The 19,045-nt window shown below is 43.4% G+C and overlaps 1 protein-coding gene across 1 annotated transcript in view; it reads left to right on the forward strand.

Moving 5' to 3' along the window:
- Window positions 1–19,045, forward strand: part of LOC135524102 (VPS10 domain-containing receptor SorCS1-like) — a 159,099-nt gene that overhangs the window by 125,950 nt on the left and 14,104 nt on the right. The window contains exons 12-22 of the mRNA XM_064951309.1: window positions 3,538–3,614; window positions 5,772–5,863; window positions 7,934–8,041; window positions 10,060–10,177; window positions 13,456–13,589; window positions 14,873–14,986; window positions 15,705–15,876; window positions 16,126–16,312; window positions 17,473–17,606; window positions 18,346–18,469; window positions 18,747–18,859. Of these exons, the coding sequence (XP_064807381.1) occupies window positions 3,538–3,614; window positions 5,772–5,863; window positions 7,934–8,041; window positions 10,060–10,177; window positions 13,456–13,589; window positions 14,873–14,986; window positions 15,705–15,876; window positions 16,126–16,312; window positions 17,473–17,606; window positions 18,346–18,469; window positions 18,747–18,859 (1,373 nt within the window). The remainder of the gene's footprint in view (window positions 1–3,537; window positions 3,615–5,771; window positions 5,864–7,933; window positions 8,042–10,059; window positions 10,178–13,455; window positions 13,590–14,872; window positions 14,987–15,704; window positions 15,877–16,125; window positions 16,313–17,472; window positions 17,607–18,345; window positions 18,470–18,746; window positions 18,860–19,045) is intronic.

Raw genomic sequence — 19,045 nt, forward strand, 5'->3', positions numbered from 1 at the left:
GCCAAGGCTTTTGACTCTGTCAATCACCACATTCTTATCGACAGACTCAACAGCTTCTCAAATGTCTGCCTCGCCTGGTTAACCAACTACTTTTCTGATAGAGTTACGTGTGTCAAATCAGAGGGCCTGTTGTCCGGACCTCTGGCAGTCTCTATGGGGGTGCCACAGGGCTCAATTCTCGGGCCGACTCTCTTCTCTGTATACCTCAATGCTGTCGCTCTTGCTGCTGGTGATTCTCTGATCCACCTCTACGCAGGCAACACCATTCTGTATACTTCTGGCCCTTCTTTGGACACTGTGTTAACTAACCTCCAGACGAGCTTCAATGCCATAAAAATCTCCTTCCGTGGCCACCAACTGCTCTTAAATGCAAGTAAAACTAAATGCATGCTCTTCAACCGATCGCCAAACCCACTGGCTCCAGGTCATCTACAAGTCTTTGCAAGGTAAAGCCCCACCTTATCTTAGCTCACTGGTCACCATAGCAGCACCCACGTGTAGCACATGCTCCAGCAGGTATGTCTCACTGGTCACCCCCAAAGCCAATTCCTCCTTTGGCCGCCTTTCCTTTCAGTTCTCTGCTGCCAATGACTGGAACGAACTGCAAAAATCTCTGAAGCTGGAGACTCATATCGCCCTCACTAGCTTTAAGCACCAGTTGTCAGAGCAGCTCACAGATCACTGCACCTGTACATAGCCCATCTGTAAATAGCCCATCCAACTACCTCATCCCAATACTATATTTATTTATCTTTCTCCTTTTCACCCCAGTATCTCTACTTGCACATTCATCTTCTGCACATCTATTCACTCCAATGTGAATTAATGTTGTAATTACTTCGCCATCATTCCTTACATCCCTTATCTTACCTCATTTGCACACACTGTATATCGACTTTTTCTAGTATTATTGATTATATGTTTGTTTATTCCATGTGTAACTCTGTGTTGTTGTATGTGTCGAAATGCTTTGCTTTATCTTGGCCAGGTCGCAGTTGAAAATGAGAACTTTTTCTCAACTAGCCTACCTGGTTAAATAAAAGTGATAATGCCCGAGATGCCGCTGTTTGGAGGATATATTGGCACGGGTGTTGTTAGACTTGAGATGAAGTCAATCACTTCAAACTGAAGCTGGAAAGACTGCAAGCTAGCTACACTTTGTTTCGTTTCACCTCTTTTCAATTGACATTTTTTTGTATACATCTATAAAGATTATGCCAGCTAATTCATGGTTTCGACTGGCTGAGAAACGTTGCCAGCCTGCCTGTCTGTCTCGTCCCGACTCCCGACACATTTATTACTATGGGACAGCTGAACTTGAATATTGAATCAATGACAGACAGACAGAAAGGTTTCTCTACTGTTGAAAACTAAATGTTAGTCTAAAAGTTAGTCTAAAAGAAATGTGGAGATCAAGTTTATAAATTGCCTGGCTGGGCTGATGAGAAAGTGGATTCCACAGTCAGATGAAACAGAGTAAATAGGTATTTTAACGTCATAGATTTAGCTGGTGGTAACTTGTGGAATTGACATCAGATGGAATGCGGTTCAGGATTAGACCCACCCGTTGTATAAAAAGGGACATTTGTTATATAGTTTTTTCCCTTAAACTAAACAACCAGCCCTACCATCCACTGTGAGTTTTTCTCTTCCACGAGAACCTAGGTGGCAGCATGTCTGTGTCAACTCAAATTTGTGGCTAAACACAGGAAACCATAATCCAGAAACTCACAGTGGTGCACAAAACTATACCCATCACGGTTTAGCCCTTTATGGCTGCCGACTGGGAGTCCGGGCACAGGAGTGCATGTCCGCTCGATGCACTCATCATCTCCCCACCGTTAGTGAAGTAAAACACAGGAGGATCAGAGACTATGTCGTGCCCCAAATATCACCCTGTTCCCAATATAGTGCACTACTCTTGATCAGAGCCTATGCACTAAATAGGGAATAGGGTGCCATTTTGGACTCAATACCAGCATCAGTCTCAGAATGATTTCCCATTTTAGCTGTAGGGCTTTTAATTCCTGCTGGGCTAGACTAGTCTATGACATATCTCCACACGCCTTAGGAGTCAGGAGTGGGTCTAGTCTACTACTCGACAGTGCCATGTGGTCTCTGGAGAACTGAAGGGCTGGGACTTCATGGGGTAGTATGACTGGCATGGTATGACAGAAGGTCTATCGCTAGTACATGTACAATTGCTATTACAGAACATCTCTGTATCCATTATATAGAATATTATATCCATAATGTAACTGACTATGTTTAGCTGAGTCATTGCAAACACACAAATCGTTATTATTATGTATCCATTCAAAGTAGGCTACTGTAACCGACAGTGTTTTGCTGGGTCATAGATCTCTAAAGCAACAGCTGTAGGGAAAGTGAGCAGAGCACTGTTTCACCTCGACACTGGATAAAAGCCCTTAATCCTAGGGTACAAATCTAGTTAAATAAAATCACATTTCATTTGTCACATGCGCAGAAAACAACAGGTGTGAAATGCTTACATACAAGCCCTTCCCAACAATGCAGAGTTTTAAAAATTCCAATAAAAAGAAAAATAGTAACACAAGAGGAATATAATACACAAGAATGGAGCAGCATACAGGGACTAGATCAATGTGCAGTAGTGCGAGGTATTTGAGGTAGATATGTACGTGAAGGCAGGATAAAGTGACTAGGTGTCATGATAGATAATAATAAGTTAAACAAAGAACAGTAGAAGAGGCATACAGCATGCAGGGGGGAGAGAGATGATTTGGAAGGAGCAGGGCTCTGAGGGTCACACTCTGGAACAGTTCTCCTGTACCCTCCTGTTAGGAAGGAGGTCAGGAGAGGGAGGCAAGCAAGGAAGGAAGGAAGGAAGGAAGGAAGGAAGGAAGGAAGGAAGGAGAGAGAGAGATACACAGAGCCAATGAGACACACACGCAGAGTCCGTGACACACACGCAGAGCCCGTGACACACACGCGGAGTCCGTGACACACACACAGAGCCCCTGAGACACAAGGCTAGCCAACTCTGCCTCTGAGGGGTACACTCTGGAACACTTCTCCTCTAGCCTCCTGTTAGACCACCTGACTCTAATTAGCCACTAAATGGGAGTAATTACAGTAGAAGACTCAACAGCCTCTGTCTGAAAGTGGAGGTCTTTATGTGATAGAGGAGACTGGATGGTTAATACTGCACAGTAAGTGGACTATATTACTGTAATGTGTGTTAGGAAACCTTTTTAGTTATCAATGTCAATGTATGAAAGGACATGACCGACTTTGACTCTAGTATATAGTCTGTGTGTCCTTCAGGAAGAAATGACATCAATCACTTCTGTAATTTAAGACACTTCCTGTATGACTTTGAACTTTTTTATTAAGGTCATGTACAGTATATCAGACAGCTGTGGAATCTTGGATTTGATTTAGCTCAGCCCCACACCCTCAAGGATATCAATAGTTTAGCAGTTGGCTAAAGTCATACGGGACTCTCTCATCCTGAACACTTCACCCAACCCCCCCCCCCCTCTCTCTCATCAGGCTCCATCGGAGCAGAGTTGACCACCAGCAACGTGAGCATGTTCATCACCTCGGACGCCGGCAACACGTGGAGACAGGTGAGAGAGAGAGAGGGAGATCCTCACCATCTCAGTAACTACATCATCATCCCCAGGATGGTGTTTAATCCACCACTTTGCCACCCGCCGCTGTGATTTAGTGCAGATAATCAAATGAGATCTTGAGACTAATGTTATTCGGTAGCCCCCCTGCCTTTGCCCGCACAACGATGCCCGTGGGTGGGTGTCTGTGCCACCTTCTCCTCCACCTCCCTTATATGACGGCCGCAATTTCAATGTAAGGGGCCTCGTGTCTAATTAAAGGACGCAGATGAAAAATAATGAGTAGAGAATTGACGCGGCAACGTCACGCCACATCGAAGTGTGGTGTGTTTTGGTGTTGAGAGAGGGGGGGAGAGAGGGAGGAAGGGAGGAAGGGAGATCTGATGTGTGTAAGGGGGGTGTGTATGTGTGTGCTTGCCTATGTGTGTGTACCTTCGTTCATTTACAGTGCCTTGCGACCTTTTGCCACATTTCAGGCTTCAAACATAAAGATATAAAACTGTATTTTTTGTGAAGAATCAACAACAAGTGGGACACAATCATGAAGTGGAACGACATTTATTGGATATTTCAAACTGTTTTAACAAATCAAAAACTGAAAAATTGGGCGTGCAAAATTATTCAGCCCCCTTAAGTTAATACTTTGTAGCGCCACCTTTTGCTGCGATTACAGCTGTAAGTCACTCGGGGTATGTCTCTATCAGTTTTGCACATCGAGAGACTGAATTTTTTTCCCATTCCTCCTTGCAAAACAGCTCGAGCTCAGTGAGGTTGGATGGAGAGCATTTGTGAACAGCAGTTTTCAGTTCTTTCCACAGATTCTCGATTGGATTCAGGTCTGGACTTTGACTTGGCCATTCTAACACCTGGATATGTTTATTTTTGAACCATTCCATTGTAGATTTTGCTTTATGTTTTGGATCATTGTCTTGTTGGAAGACAAATCTCCATCCTAGTCTCAGGTCTTTTGCAGACTCCATCAGGTTTTCTTCCAGAATGGTCCTGTATTTGGCTCCATCCATCTTCCCATCAATTTTAACCATCTTCCCTGTCCCTGCTGAAGAAAAGCAGGCCCAAACCATGATGCTGCCACCACCATGTTTGACAGTGGGGATGGTGTGTTCAGGCTGATGAGCTGTGTTGCTTTTACGCCAAACATAACATTTTGCATTGTTGCCAAAAATTTCAATTTTGGTTTCATCTGACCAGAGCACCTTCTTCCACATGTTTGGTGTGTCTCCCAGGTGGCTTGTGGCAAACTTTAAACAACACTTTTTATGGATATCTTTAAGAAATGGCTTTCTTCTTGCCACTCTTCCATAAAGGCCAGATTTGTGCAATATACGACTGATTGTTGTCCTATGGACAGAGTCTCCCACCTCAGCTGTAAATCTCTGCAGTTCATCCAGAGTGATCATGGGCCTCATACAGTCTTCTCCTTGTATGAGCTGAAAGTTTAGAGGGACGGCCAGGTCTTGGTAGATTTTGCAGTGGTCTGATACTCCTTCCATTTCAATATTATTTCAATATTATCGCTTGCACAGTGCTCCTTGGGATGTTTAAAGCTTGGGAAATCTTTATGTATCCAAATCCGGCTTTAAACTTCTTCACAACAGTATCTCGGACCTGCCTGGTGTGTTCCTTGTTCTTCATGATGCTCTCTGCACTTTTAACGGACCTCTGAGACTATCACAGTGCAGGTGCATTTATACGGAGACTTGATTACACATAGGTGGATTGTATTTATCATCATTAGTCATTTAGGTCAACATTGGATCATTCAGAGATCCTCACTGAACTTCTGGAGAGAGTTTGCTGCACTGAAAGTAAAGGGGCTGAATAATTTTGCACGCCTAATTTTTCAGTTTTTGATTTGTTAAAAAAGTTTGAAATATCCAATAAATGTCTTTCCACTTCATGATTGTGTCCCACTTGTTGTTGATTCTTCACAAAAAAATACAGTTTTATATCTTTATGTTTGAAGACTGAAATGTGGCAAAAGGACGCAAAGTTCAAGGGGGCCGAATACTTTCACAAGGCACTGTAAGTTGCTCTTTCATCAACATTAAAGTCCACTACTAAAACAAAAATGTCTTGGTAATCAATAATGCTAGTCATATAATGAGTTTATACTTTTTACCTTTTGCCTTTCAGATCTTTGATGAGGAGTACAGTGTTCTCTACCTGGACCAAGGAGGGGCCCTGGTGGCTATAAGACACACTCCACTCCCCATCCGACACCTATGGTGAATCTCTATTAGAAATATAGAATTTGCATCAACTCTCTCTCTCTCTCTCTGAGGAAGACTTACGTCCTCACATTCCCACAAGCCTGATAGTGTAATGAGTATGTCTAAGAACATAGGAAGTTATTAGTGTAATTCCAAACCAGTAGGCGGTGAGATATTTTCCTCCTTTGACGATTGCTATTCAATTTCACCTTTCCCTGTTCATTACGTGATGTAAGCCTTGCCTTTCAATGCCTTTAGAAATGCAGTGCTCATATCCTATCCTATGTGGAATAATTAAAATTCAGTTTTTAGCAATTGGATAAGACACTGGAGAAGATGTTTGTTTTCTCCCATAGAGATGCATATAATACTGTAATAGTATACACTATAATATGTTCTAATTCGGTCCATCAGCTATGGTATGTGTTATTATTATATTGCTATGGTTTCTGCCATAAAGATACAGCAGAAAATACTAAACTAAACAAAAAAAGAAACGTCCTCTCACTGTCAATTGCATTTATTTTCAGCAAACTTAACATGTGTAAATATTTGTATGAACATAACAAGATTCAACAACTGAGACATAAACTGAACAAGTACCACAGATGTGACTAACAGAAATGGGATAATGTGTCCCTGAACAAAGGGGAGGGGGTCAAAATCAAAAGTAACATTCAGTATCTGGTGTGGCCACCAGCTGCATTAAGTACTGCAGTGCATCTCCTTATGGACTGCACCAGATTTGCCAGTTCTTGCTGTGAGATGTTACCCCACTCTTCCACCAAAGCACCTGCAAGTTTCCAGACATTTCTGGGGGGAATGGCCATAGCCCTCACCCTCCGATCCAACAGGTCCCAGACATGCTCATTGGGATTGAGATCCGGGCTCTTCATTGGCTATGGCAGAACACTGACATTCCTGTCTTGCAGGAAATCATGCACAGAACGAGCAGTATGGCTGCTGGCATTGTCATGCTGGAGGGTCATATCAGAATGAGCCTGCAGGAAGGGTACCACATGAGGGAGGAGCGTTGAGAGTGCCTATAATGACAACAAGCTCAGTCCGATGATGCTGTGACACACCGCCCCAGACCATGACGGACCCTCCACCTCCAAATCGATCCCGCTCCAGAGTACAGACCTCGGTGTAACGCTCATTCCTTCGGCATTAAACACAAATCCGACCATCACCCCTCGTGAGACAAAACCGCGACTCATCAGTGAAGAGCACTTTTTGCCAGTCCTGTCTGGTCCAGCGATGGTGGAGTTGTGCCCATAGGCGACGTTGTTGCCGGTGATATCTGCTGAGGACCTGCCTTACAACAGGCCTACAAGCCCTCAGTCCAGCCTCTATCAGCCTATTGTGGACAGTCTGAGCACTGATGGAGGGATTGTGCGTTCCTGGTGTAACTCGGGCAGTTGTTGTTGCCATCCTGTACCTGTCCTGCAGGTGTGATGTTCAGATGTACCGATCCTGTGCAGGTGTTGTTACACGTGGTCTGCCACTGTGAGGATGATCATCTGTCCGTCCTGTCTCCCTGTAGCGCTGTCTTAGGCGTCTCACAGTACGGACATTGCAATTTGTTGCCCTGGCCATAGCTGCAGTCCTCATGCCTCCTTGCAGCATGCATAAGGCACGTTCACACAGATGAGCAGGGACCGGGGCATCTTTCTTTTGGTGTTTTTCAGAGTCAATAGAAACGCCTCTTTAGTGTCCTAAGTTTTCATAACTGTGACCTTAATTGCCTACCGTTTGTAAGCTGTTAGTGTCTTAACGACCATTTCACAGGTGCATGTTCATTAATTGTTTATGGTTCATTGAACATGCATGGGAAACAGTGTTTAAACGCTTTACAATGAAGATCAGTGAAGTTATTTTGATTTTTTTTATACAAATTGTCTTTGAAAGACAGGGTCCTGAAAAAGGGCCTTTTCTTTTTTTGCTGAGTTTATAATACTGTTAAATACACTAAGGGAGTTCTCATTCTATTGCTATGGTCTCTCCCATAGAGATACAGAAGAAAATACTGTAATACTGTTAAATACATTAGCTCTCATTCTCTTTCTATGGTTCCTCCCACAGGATGAGTTTCGACGAGGGGAGAGAGTGGAATAAATACAGTTTCACCATGTCGCCCCTGTTTGTGGACGGGTTGCTAGGGGAGCCGGGGGAGGAGACTCTCATTATGACGTAAATCAACTTTATTTACCCAATTTTGAATGAGAGGGAGACCTGTAAGGGGAATCTCTGAACCAAAAAGGATGGATGCAGGATTCAAACGTTGGCCCAGAAGTGTTTCTGTATGTTGTCCGTATATACTACTATACCACTACACCACACTGTCAAATCAAATCCCATCTGATTGCAGATATACAGTATGTTTGATGTGTTCACATAATGAATTGAGATTGAATGAACCTTAACCGTGTTAGATGTGTTGACGTTGTGTGAGGGGTGGGTGGGAGTTTTGCTCGTTTCCAAAGCCCTGGTAGTAACGACAGCGCTGGCTGCCCATTTTCCCTAACATGAATGGAATAGATCCCTCTCAAAGGTTTAGCCTCACATCAAAACCATCTGTCTCGGGATTATGATCACAGAGACATCAGTGGTGTTGGGAGCCCGGCGACAGCAGAGCACTCCATTTTGAAGAACACGAGGAACATCATCAAAAATAAAATAGACTATGGCTAAAGGACCGAATAGGAAAGTAGGGCTCTAAAAGTTCTTTCTGCATTATGTAGCAACATTGACTCAATAGTTTTAAGAAACATGGCATGTGAAGTTTTCCATCTTTTCTACAACTAATTTCCTTCTACAATGACCCACTTAGCTATACTACGCGAGATGATACCTCTCTTATTGTAATTTTTTGGGTGTACAACTTTGACGGCTGCTGCATAAGGTTTCCCGTAGCCCTTACATCAGTGTTATCTAACACCTGTCATCACCGAAAACTGAGTGACGGACAGACAGTTGACTTTGTAGTCGGGACGGCAACAGAAGGATAGGCCACAGCTGCTGAGAACGGGAGAGTGAAGGACAGAAGTGGGGAGAGAGAGAGTTGAGAAAGAGAGAGATGAGGGGAGAGACTGAGACAGAGAGAGAGTTGAGAGAGAGAGAGATGAGGGGAGAGACTGAGACAGAGAGAGAGTTGAGAGAGAGAGAGATGAGGGGAGAGACTGAGACAGAGAGAGAGTTGAGAGAGAGAGAGATGAGGGGAGAGACTGAGACAGAGAGAGAGTTGAGAGAGAGAGATGAGGGGAGAGACTGAGACAGAGAGAGAGTTGAGAGAGAGAGAGATGAGGGGAGAGACTGAGACAGATAGAGAGAGAGGAAGATGGTAGGATAAGATAGGACTTTCTCCCTGTAGGCCCAGAGTGCACTTCTCTGAACCAGCTGAGACAGACAGGACTGTGGGATATGAGATTGTTGACAGCCTACTACAACTTTTCATAGGGGAAAAAAATGAAATGTGTATTATTTTTCTCTGCCTTTCTGTGTATGGACACCTTATTATTGATCATTATTTCATTTCAGACCATTTTCTTATCAATTCATAATGATTTTACAGTTAGTGACAGTTGTAGACCAGCACCTCAGTCTGTTAATTGATGATAAATGTGTTGTTTGATAAGCAGAGAGAGGAGGTAAATCCCAGTAAAACTCCCACCCAATTTTGTCAGAGAAGGAATGTTTTCTGTGACATGTGAATGTTAATTTGATGTGGTGTTACGACCTTGAATTTTGGTTGAAGTTTGTGTCTGATCTGAGGGAAATACACACCCTGTAAGACATCTCTTTTTGTTAAGTGATTCATTTCAATTCCATTAGTTGCCAAATGCAATTTCTCTAAAGCTTTTAGTAATAACTTCATCATGTCATGTTTGTCCAAGTCAAAGAAAATGTTGACTCCACACTTTTACATTCCTCTATCCAACTAAGTATATTTTATTCAGCTCAGAAGTGACTTGTCTTGACTGATGCCTCGGTCTGACAACTGAGGGACTTCCTAATATGGGTGCCGTACCTGACACTCCTTAGTTTGACTCGTGTTTTTCCCTCTGTCACCCTAATCATTATAACCATACTGCTGTGTTTCAGTGTAGTGAACCTATCAGTGTTCACAGCTGCTGTGGCTTTGCTATCTGACAACCAGATACTAGTGTACCTTTTCTGCTGCAGCTGTAAAGGTTCCTTGCTGTTTGCAGGATCTTTGGCCACGTCAGTCACCGGTCCGAGTGGCAGCTAGTCAAGATAGACTTCAGGTCCATCTTCAACCGGAGATGTACAGAGGGGGATTACCAGACATGGCACCTACACAACCGGGTAATGGCACCTACATACAGTTGAAGTCGGAAGTTTACATACACCTTAGCCAAACACATTTAAACTCAGTTTTTCACAATTCCTGACATTTAATCCTAGTACAAATTCCCTGTTTTAGGTTAGTTAGGATCACCACTTTATTTTAAGAATGTGAAATGTCAGAATAATAGTAGAGAGTGATTTATTTCAGCTTTTATTTCCTTCATCACATTCCCAGTGGGTCAGAAGTTTACATACACTCAAATAGAATTTGGTAGCATTGCCTTTAAATTGTTTAACTTGGGCCAAACGTTTTGGGTAGCCTTCCACAAGCTTCCCACAATAAGTTGGGTGAATTTTGGCCCATTCCTCCTGACAGAACTGGTGTAACTGAGTCAGGTTTGTAGGCCTCCGTGCTCGCACACACTTTTTCAGTTCTATAGGACTGAGGTCAAGGCTTTGTGATGGCCACTCCAATACCTTGACGTTATTGTCCTATTGTCCACAACTTTGGAAGTATGCTTGGGTTCATTGTCCATTTGGAAGAGCCACTTGCGACCAAGCTTCAACTTCCTGACTGATGTCTTGAGATGTTGCTTCAATATATCCACATAATTTTCCTGCCTCATAATGCCATCTATTTTGTGAAGAGCACCAGTCCCTCCTGCAGCAAAGCACTCCCACAACATGATGCTGCCACCCTCGTGCTTCACGGTTGGAATGGGGTTCTTCGGCTTGTAAGCCTCCCCCTTTTTTCCTCCAAACATGACCACGGTCATTTTGGCCAAACAGTACTATTTCATCAGACCAGAGGACATTTCTCCAAAAGTACGATCTTTGTCCACATGTGCAGTTGCAAACCGCTTTGCACTTTTCACACCAGAGTACGTTCATCTCTAGGAGACAGAACGGGTCACCTTCCTGAGCGGTATGATGGCTGCGTGGTCCCATGGTGTTCATACTTGCGTATTATTGTTTGTACAGATGAACCAGACAAGGATGAACCAGACAATATTTTTCTGATGTCTTGGCTGATTTCTTTTGATTTTCCCATGATGTCAAGCAAAGAGGCACTGAGTTTGAAGGTAGGCCTTGAAATTCATCCACATGTACACCTCTAATTGATTCAAATGTTGCCAATTAGCCTATCAGAAGCTTCTAAAGCCATGACATCATCTTCTCTGAATTTCCCAAGCTGTTTAAAGGCACAGTCAACTTAGTGTATGTAAACTTCTGACCCACTGGAATTGTGATACGGTGAATTATAAGTGAACAAATCTGTAAGCAATTGTTGGAAAAATGTCTTGTGTCATGCACAAAGTAGATGTCCTAACCAACTTGCCAAAACTATAGTTTGTTAACAAGAAATTTGTGGAGTGAAGTTGAAGTTGTAAAACGAGTTTTAATGACTCCAACCTAAGTGTATGTAAACTTTGACTTCAACTGTAACTGTGACTCTGTCTGCAGAAAACTGGTTTCAGAGGCCTTCCTCAGCCTGGTCATTTCAGCCATGGATAGCTCCTAACATGTAGAACACTAGCAACCCCCTCTCAGTGCTTTATGAGCAAACAACTTCTATTGCAAGAAGTTGTGAGCACTTTATATCTTACACTTTGAAGTGTCACCCAAACTTTTAAGATGGGGAGTAAACTTGCAATTTACTATGACTTCTTCAAAAATGTGTCAAACATTAAGAAATTCACATAGAAATGCGAGTTATCGATCTGTCATTCTCATTGACAGCAAGTCTTAAGAAATGGTAGATATGTTCTATTTCTATGCCTCCTGCTCATAAGTATTGTTTTTGCGTCTTACAATTTTGTACACCAGCTTCAAACAATATTTTTGCTTACGGGAAAATATATTTCACAGAGGTTTAGATGTTACAATGATTCTCTACACTATACTTGTCACATAAATTGAAATTAGGCAAATTCTAATTAATTATTCAAATTTTATCAACCAGGAAGCGGCGGAGCGATTTCTGCACCGTGTGTCTTTAACCTGCAACATAAAATGTTTTGTCATTTAGCATATTCTCTTATCCAGGTAAAGTGCCTTTCTCAAAGTCACATTGGGAGATTTTTCACCTAGTCGTCTTGCCAGTGACCTCTCGGTTACTGAGCCAGTGACCTCTCGGTTACAGGCTCAACGCTCTTAACCGCTAAGCTACATGCCGCCCCTACTGCTACCATGTGTGCTCTGTGGCCATTCCCACCAAACTCCATCTCTTATCATTTACTTGACAGAGAGGTCCAGATAGACCGAGACCCTTAATCGAATGAAAGACAGTTACGACATGCAGGGTACTGCTTGATCACTCCCCTACCTCCATCCTCTGCTTTGTGTTGAGCTGTTGAGTGTGAGCTGGACAAGTGCCGGGCGTTCCTCTCCCTCAGGCCCAAAAGCTCTTAGGCATACTCCCTCTAATTATTGTTGATGTATGTATGTCTCTACAACTCTCCTTATAAAACACTGCATACGTTTGAGCCAGAGCGAATGCTCTACCTCAAACCTAAGACCCAGAGCGAAACATAAGGATGAGACGGAGAGTGCTTCTTTATTCTGACCGAGCTACCGTAATTGACTCAGACATCTATATGATTGGGCTGGCCCTAACGATCAAAACATTTAGCCATGGAAGTGGAAAACAGTCCAATTCAATTACAGAGGTAAACATTGAAGAACAGATTGGGAACTGGCCCAAAGGAAAGGCTGTGGTGTGTTTAAAAAAAAAGCAACAGTCTGTGGCAGGGTAAGGTGTTGAAATGGCAGATTGTGGCTTTAAGACCATTTGGACCCAGTTATGCCTTTTGTGTTATCACCTTGAGAGAGAGAGAGAACCAACTCTGCCTCTGAAGAGTATACTCCTCTCGCCTCCTGTTAAACCATCTGAGTCTAGGAGAGAGAATGGCAGAACCACTATTTCACCCCCCCCAAAATCATTTTGATTCATCCAGCAAGGCCCTATGTACCAAAACGAAAAATCTTAATGTTTTTCCGAAACTAAGTCAAGCGAGCTGCAACAGCTTGGGTGCAGGATACATGAGAGAGAGAGAGAGAGAAGTGTTTTAAGTTTAGCATCGCTTACCGCTAGCACACCACACAACATGAGCCTCAGTAGGCAGCGATGCAAAATAAGCCCATGTAAAGGGAAAAGCAACTGCATGCCTTTTCACACACATGATGATACAGGCATGGTTCATCGCACTGCAGTAAATTATTTATGGCGATGCCAAATGTAACTAAAACAACCCCTTTTCTCTGTTTTTCTTTCAATTCGTAAAATATATCCACAGGGCGAACCGTGCATCATGGGAGTGAAAAGAATCTACAGGAAGTTGAAGCCCATAGCCAGGTGCGTTATGGGTAAGACGTACTCGGTCACGATGACCTCGGCGCCCTGCGACTGCACAGAGGCCGACTTTGAGTGGTGAGTAGACAGATGGGTCCCGCGTCACATGAATTATCCCTAAATTATGCAGAAGTAGGTACAGTGTAAATACAATGTAAGTAAACTGCCACACAATACACGTAGTAAACATTACACAAGTTAACGGTTTACTTGAATGGAATAGTACTGGAACAGATCAAATAACCGGAACTGGCCGATGGTACTTCAGGAGAGACTCTGACACACTACCCGAACACAAACACATCTAGCGTTACAACTTCTGCCTAAGCCGCCCTATCAATATACCACTGGCATATGGAGTGGAGGATCGGAGAAAAAAAGAAGCCTGGAAGCGAAGGATGAAAAGATAAGGGATCACCGTCATGGTGAAGCTCACTCCAGATTAGAATTGCAGAGGAGACTTAGCTTTTGGATTCTCTTGGAGGCTGCCCCGGCTAAATGGAATGCAGTCAACTGCACCACTCCAAGCTGTGTGTGTATCGAAGAATGATGGAAAAGAGAGAGAGGAGGGTTGCAAGGATCCAAGTTTGCACGGGGATAGGGAGTGGGATAGGGAAGTGTGTGTGTGTGTGTGTGTGTGTGTGTGTGTGGTGTGTCTTTCTCCTTGAATGTCTGCCATTGCTCTTCCCTACAATGTCACCATACGTTTATGAAACAAACCAACTCTCACTGCTTTTGTGGCTTTCAGCTTGGGCCAGTGACTCGCTGTTCATCGACGACGCATTTCCAAAGCATATTTGCTACAAACTTCATCATCCATTTCTTTGAATTATCTATCAGTATTATTAATGTTGCTTTTGTTAATTCCCAAATCCGTGGGCCCCTTGAGTGAGGCGGTAAACTTGGAATGAGTTTTAGTAAGAGACGATTAATCACCGGGCTTAATAGCGTTCATTAACTATCACAACACTTCTGCATCTGTGTGCATGTCGGCCTAATTGGGCCAATTTGTTCCTATCGTTTTGAGGACGCGCGTGCTTGCAACGTTGCCATTTAATGATAGGACACACAAACCAGAGCTGTGTTTGAATTTCTTTTGTCAAATCAGTTTGTTTGAGAATGAGAGTGTTTTCAGGCCCAAGTGCAGAGTCCCACCCCAAAATCTCAAAGACAATTCCTCTACGTCACATAAATCAAATGTATCAAAACAAACTTCATAATCAATAAGTGCCATTGAAATTCTTCAATTATTTTGAATCCAGGGTCACCAGTATGAGTCAGGAATTTAATCACTTATAGAAGTTTACTGTGTAGCATTCCACTCGACTGTTGTTTATTTTGGTATGATCCAAACATTACAGTGACTATGGCTACGATAGGCGGAGTGACGGCAAGTGCACCCCTGCCTTTTGGTTCCTCCCATCGTCCATGTCTCGAAGCTGCACCACAGGGACTACTTTCATCAACAGCACTGGGTAAGCAGATTATTCCCAGGACTCTCATTAGCCTCTTACAGATGTTGGATCTTAATTTGATCACCCTGTGGATGGAGAACTTTCCTGCAATGTAGGAAATGTAACATGGGTAGTGTATTTGAGGTTTAAAAAAGGCTTCTGAAGTTACAAAAAAAATGTATCAATCCTTACAAAATGTTCAGTAGCCCTTTCCTGCCATCAATGACCAAAAGAGACATTTTTGGTGGAATGTTACTAAAATCTGGTGTTTCTATGTCAAAAAGTTTTGGTATATTTCAGTCTTCTGTAATGTCTATAAATAGTAATTTTGGGATGCAAACAAAAAATGGAATACATTTCAACTGTATATCGGACATGGTACAGGTGTCTTCTTTTTTTAAGCCCATAACCTTGTGTGTGAGATGTATAGTCTTGTTTCAAAGATTTGTTTAAGACTACCAATAATCACACTCTGTGACCCTGATTTAGCCCACTGCAGTAAAAGGTTATTTTCCGTCTCAAATTAAGTTCCTACATCTGTATGTACACTCATTCACTATTTAATTCAAACTGACTGCAAAGGTACAATTGGAATAAGGATATTTCAAATGACAGGACATTATTGTAAGATAATGTGTTCTCAATAGCCAACCTGCTAACCTGCTACGGTCGTTCTTCTCGATGCTCATCTATCCATCAGCAAAGCTTCTAACCGCGGTTGTGACCTGTGTACATTCAGCTACAGGAAGGTTGTGTCCAATAACTGCACAGCGGGAGTGATAGCAGAGTACACGGCCAGGAGGCAGCACTGTCCTACCCAGGCCCCCAAAGGCCTACACCTCGTCACCAGTGAAGGAAAGCTGACAGCTACACTGGGCACCAATGTCACCTTCCTGGTGTTTCTTGAAGAGGTGAGTTGTTTTTCCTAAGGAGCAATACAGTAACTGGCTCCCTGTTCATTCAGACATGACTTTAACTCAGTATTGTAAAATGTATGTCAACTCTCCACTTCTGTAATAGCAACAAAATACTCTCTTACTATGCCATTACATCTTCATATAAAGTGTTACCAAATAACATGTTAATAGAAATACCTACAGTAGCTAGTGTAAGTGTACCGTTTTCTTTCTTCAATCTGATGACTGTCACCTCCTGTATAGGGCGACGGAGCCAGGACGAGCATCATGGTGGACTTCGGGGACGGTCACGCTCTGACCTACTCCAACGTGAGCTCCATAGAGAATGGGGTCAAGCACGTCTACAAGGCTGTCGGGATCTACCGTGTGACCGCTACAGGAGAGAACAGGCTGGGGTCGGAGAGCGTGGTGCTGTACCTCCACGTCACATGTGAGTCTGTCTCTCTCACTGTGGGTTCACCAAGTCATGGTCTTCAAACTCCATACTTCATGTTTGGTCTTCAACCTTTAACATGTGAGTGTAGTTACATACCTTAGCTTAGCTTAGCTTAACTTACTGTACCTTACCTCAAGTCAGTGTAGCCCGCAATCTACAGACATATGAGTGAGGTAGTTATACAATTCTGACACATAAAAATGTTCCTTTGCAGACTTTTACTTGCATAGAACAGTGTTTCCTAACCCTGGTCCTCGAGTACCCCAACAGTACACATTTGTATTGTAGTCCTGGACAAACTCACCTCATTCAACTCATTGTGGGCTTGATGACTAGTTGACAAGTTGAATCAGATGTGCTTTTCCAAGATCACAATAAAAATGTGTACTGTTGGCGGGGTACTGCAGGACCAGGGTTAGGAAACATTGGCATAGAACATTTGATTGTTTTCTGCTTGTCTCATATGCATGTCATGGTCCGACATCAGTGGAGATTAAGGTAGCCTAAATCCATTACAATTCCAGTCAAACCGAAGCCATTTTCTCTATATGATGCCCCTTCAGGGTACCCCCACTCTAACTCTAACTCTAACATGCAAGTCATTCCCGTCTTCTCTGTGATGGGGCTGACCACCCCTGGTGGTTTTGTGGGTGACAGATGTAACGTAGTTGACTTATTGATCAGGGAGCTGTGGGACCTTGCAATCTGTCCATCTTGATGTGCCAGCCATTACAAATGGGGACCAGCCAGGACTCAGGAGTGCCAGGGATGAAAAATAACACACAGATGGCGACCACAACGTCCCAGAATGGACCAGATCCTCTGAATGCAGCTCACTTTTTTTTTGCTATGTGCCTTCAGTTCACAAGGGGCCCATAGACGGAAACTCTGAAGTTTTCTGCTTACCTTCATTTAATTAGAGGCCCCAAAACTTTAAGGAGTCAATCAGTTCACTGTAATATGTATTTTTTGTGCCTTCATTTCATATTATAAGGGGCTACAAACTTACTTTGTGGATTCAGTCAGTTCACTGTGATGCATTTTTAGGGCAGATCATTTGGAATGCCACTGTATCCATTTCACAAGAGGCCCCAAAACGTTGTGGAGTCAGTCTCAGTGGGTTCACTGTAATGTGTATTTGTTACTTTGAGTAGGTCAGCTGGAGTATATCCATCTCTCCGCTCCCTTTGTGGCAGTGAAGAGTAAGGAAGTCAACCTCACTGCTGTGCTGTGGCCGAGCCAAGTGGGAACAGTCACCTACATCTGGTGGTTCGGAAATAACACTGAGGTAAGATAAGATACTTCAATACTGCTGGGACTTGTAGTTTTATTGTGTGCTCATCTGTAAGATAAAGTGACGTGAAGAAAGATTTGTGCCAGGTTTACAAATTAGAGCAGTATTTGTCTGACTTAATTCAGAATTTGTTTTGTTTGGTTGGGCAATGAGTTTAGCTACTAATGCAGCTGCTAGCTATTCTAGGACACGAGGAAATGATCCAGAATTAGCATGTCTGAGCTATTTCAAAAACAAATGGAGATCCAAGTAACGACAGAGAGAACTGCCGGTGTCTCATGGAACTCTCCCCGGACAGTTCTATGCAGCACAGCTGCGATCATGGTTCCTTGGGGGGCGATGTGGGTTGTGTTTATGTGTGTGGCTGCCTGCCTGCCTCCCGGCTGACACCTCTGTAGTGTAAATAGTGCCTGTGTGAGATGTTAACAAGGTTGATAAGGGCCTCTCTTGGGAACCCCCGTGCTCTCTTGCTCTTCCCCTCTCTCGGTCGCTCTCTCTCCCTCCTTTTCCCTCTCTCCTCTCTCTCTCCCTCCCCCTCCCTTTATTTCTCTCCTCTCTCTCTCCCTCCCCCTCCCTTTCCCTCTCTCCCTCCCCCTCCCTTTATTTCTCTCCTCTCTATCTCCCTCCCCCTCCCTTTATTTCTCTCCTCTCTCTCTCCCTCCCCCTCCCTTTCCTTCTCTCCCTCCCTCTCCCCCCCCCTCTCTCTCCCTGTCTCCTCTCTTTCTCTTTGTAGCCGATAATCACCCTGGAAGGGAGCGTGGCGTGCACGTTCTCCCGGGAAGGCGTCAACACTGTCACCGTGCAGGTGTCCGCTGGGAACGCCATCCTGCAGGACCGGAAAGCCATCGCTGTCCACGGTGAGCAGTGAGCAGTTTTTTTTGTGTGTTTTTTTTGTTGTATTGTAAACAGCCACACAGCCATGTATACTGCCCGAGGTTTGTTTCTAGTTAACTTTGTAGATTTTAATGCACTGGAGGTTGGCTAGTAAGTATGATTTAAAGTAGCTGTTTAGAAGTAGTTAAAAGTTAAAAGTTTACTACTCATTCATTTGACACATTCATTATTTCAGACAATAGGGCAGAAATAAAAAGCATCGTCATCAGCTGATCATCATATAGTTGTTTCTCTGTGCAGAATATTTCAGGTCACATCTACTAGCCTTCTCATCTAACCTGGATGACCACAACCCTGATGTGGCCGAATGGAGACTAGACGTCAGCAGAGTCATCAAGAACTCCATGGTCAAAGTGAGTGGCTCTTGTATCTAACTGTATATTACATGCACATGCACACACACACACACACACACGCGCACACACACACACACACACACGCACACACGCACACACGCACACACACTATATACTGAGCAGAAATATAAACTCAACATGCAACAATTTCAACAATTTTACTTAGTTACAGTTCATGTAAGG

The sequence above is a fragment of the Oncorhynchus masou genome, chromosome 4 (assembly GCF_036934945.1).
Source record: "Oncorhynchus masou masou isolate Uvic2021 chromosome 4, UVic_Omas_1.1, whole genome shotgun sequence".
In the NCBI taxonomy this organism is placed as follows: domain Eukaryota; kingdom Metazoa; phylum Chordata; class Actinopteri; order Salmoniformes; family Salmonidae; genus Oncorhynchus; species Oncorhynchus masou.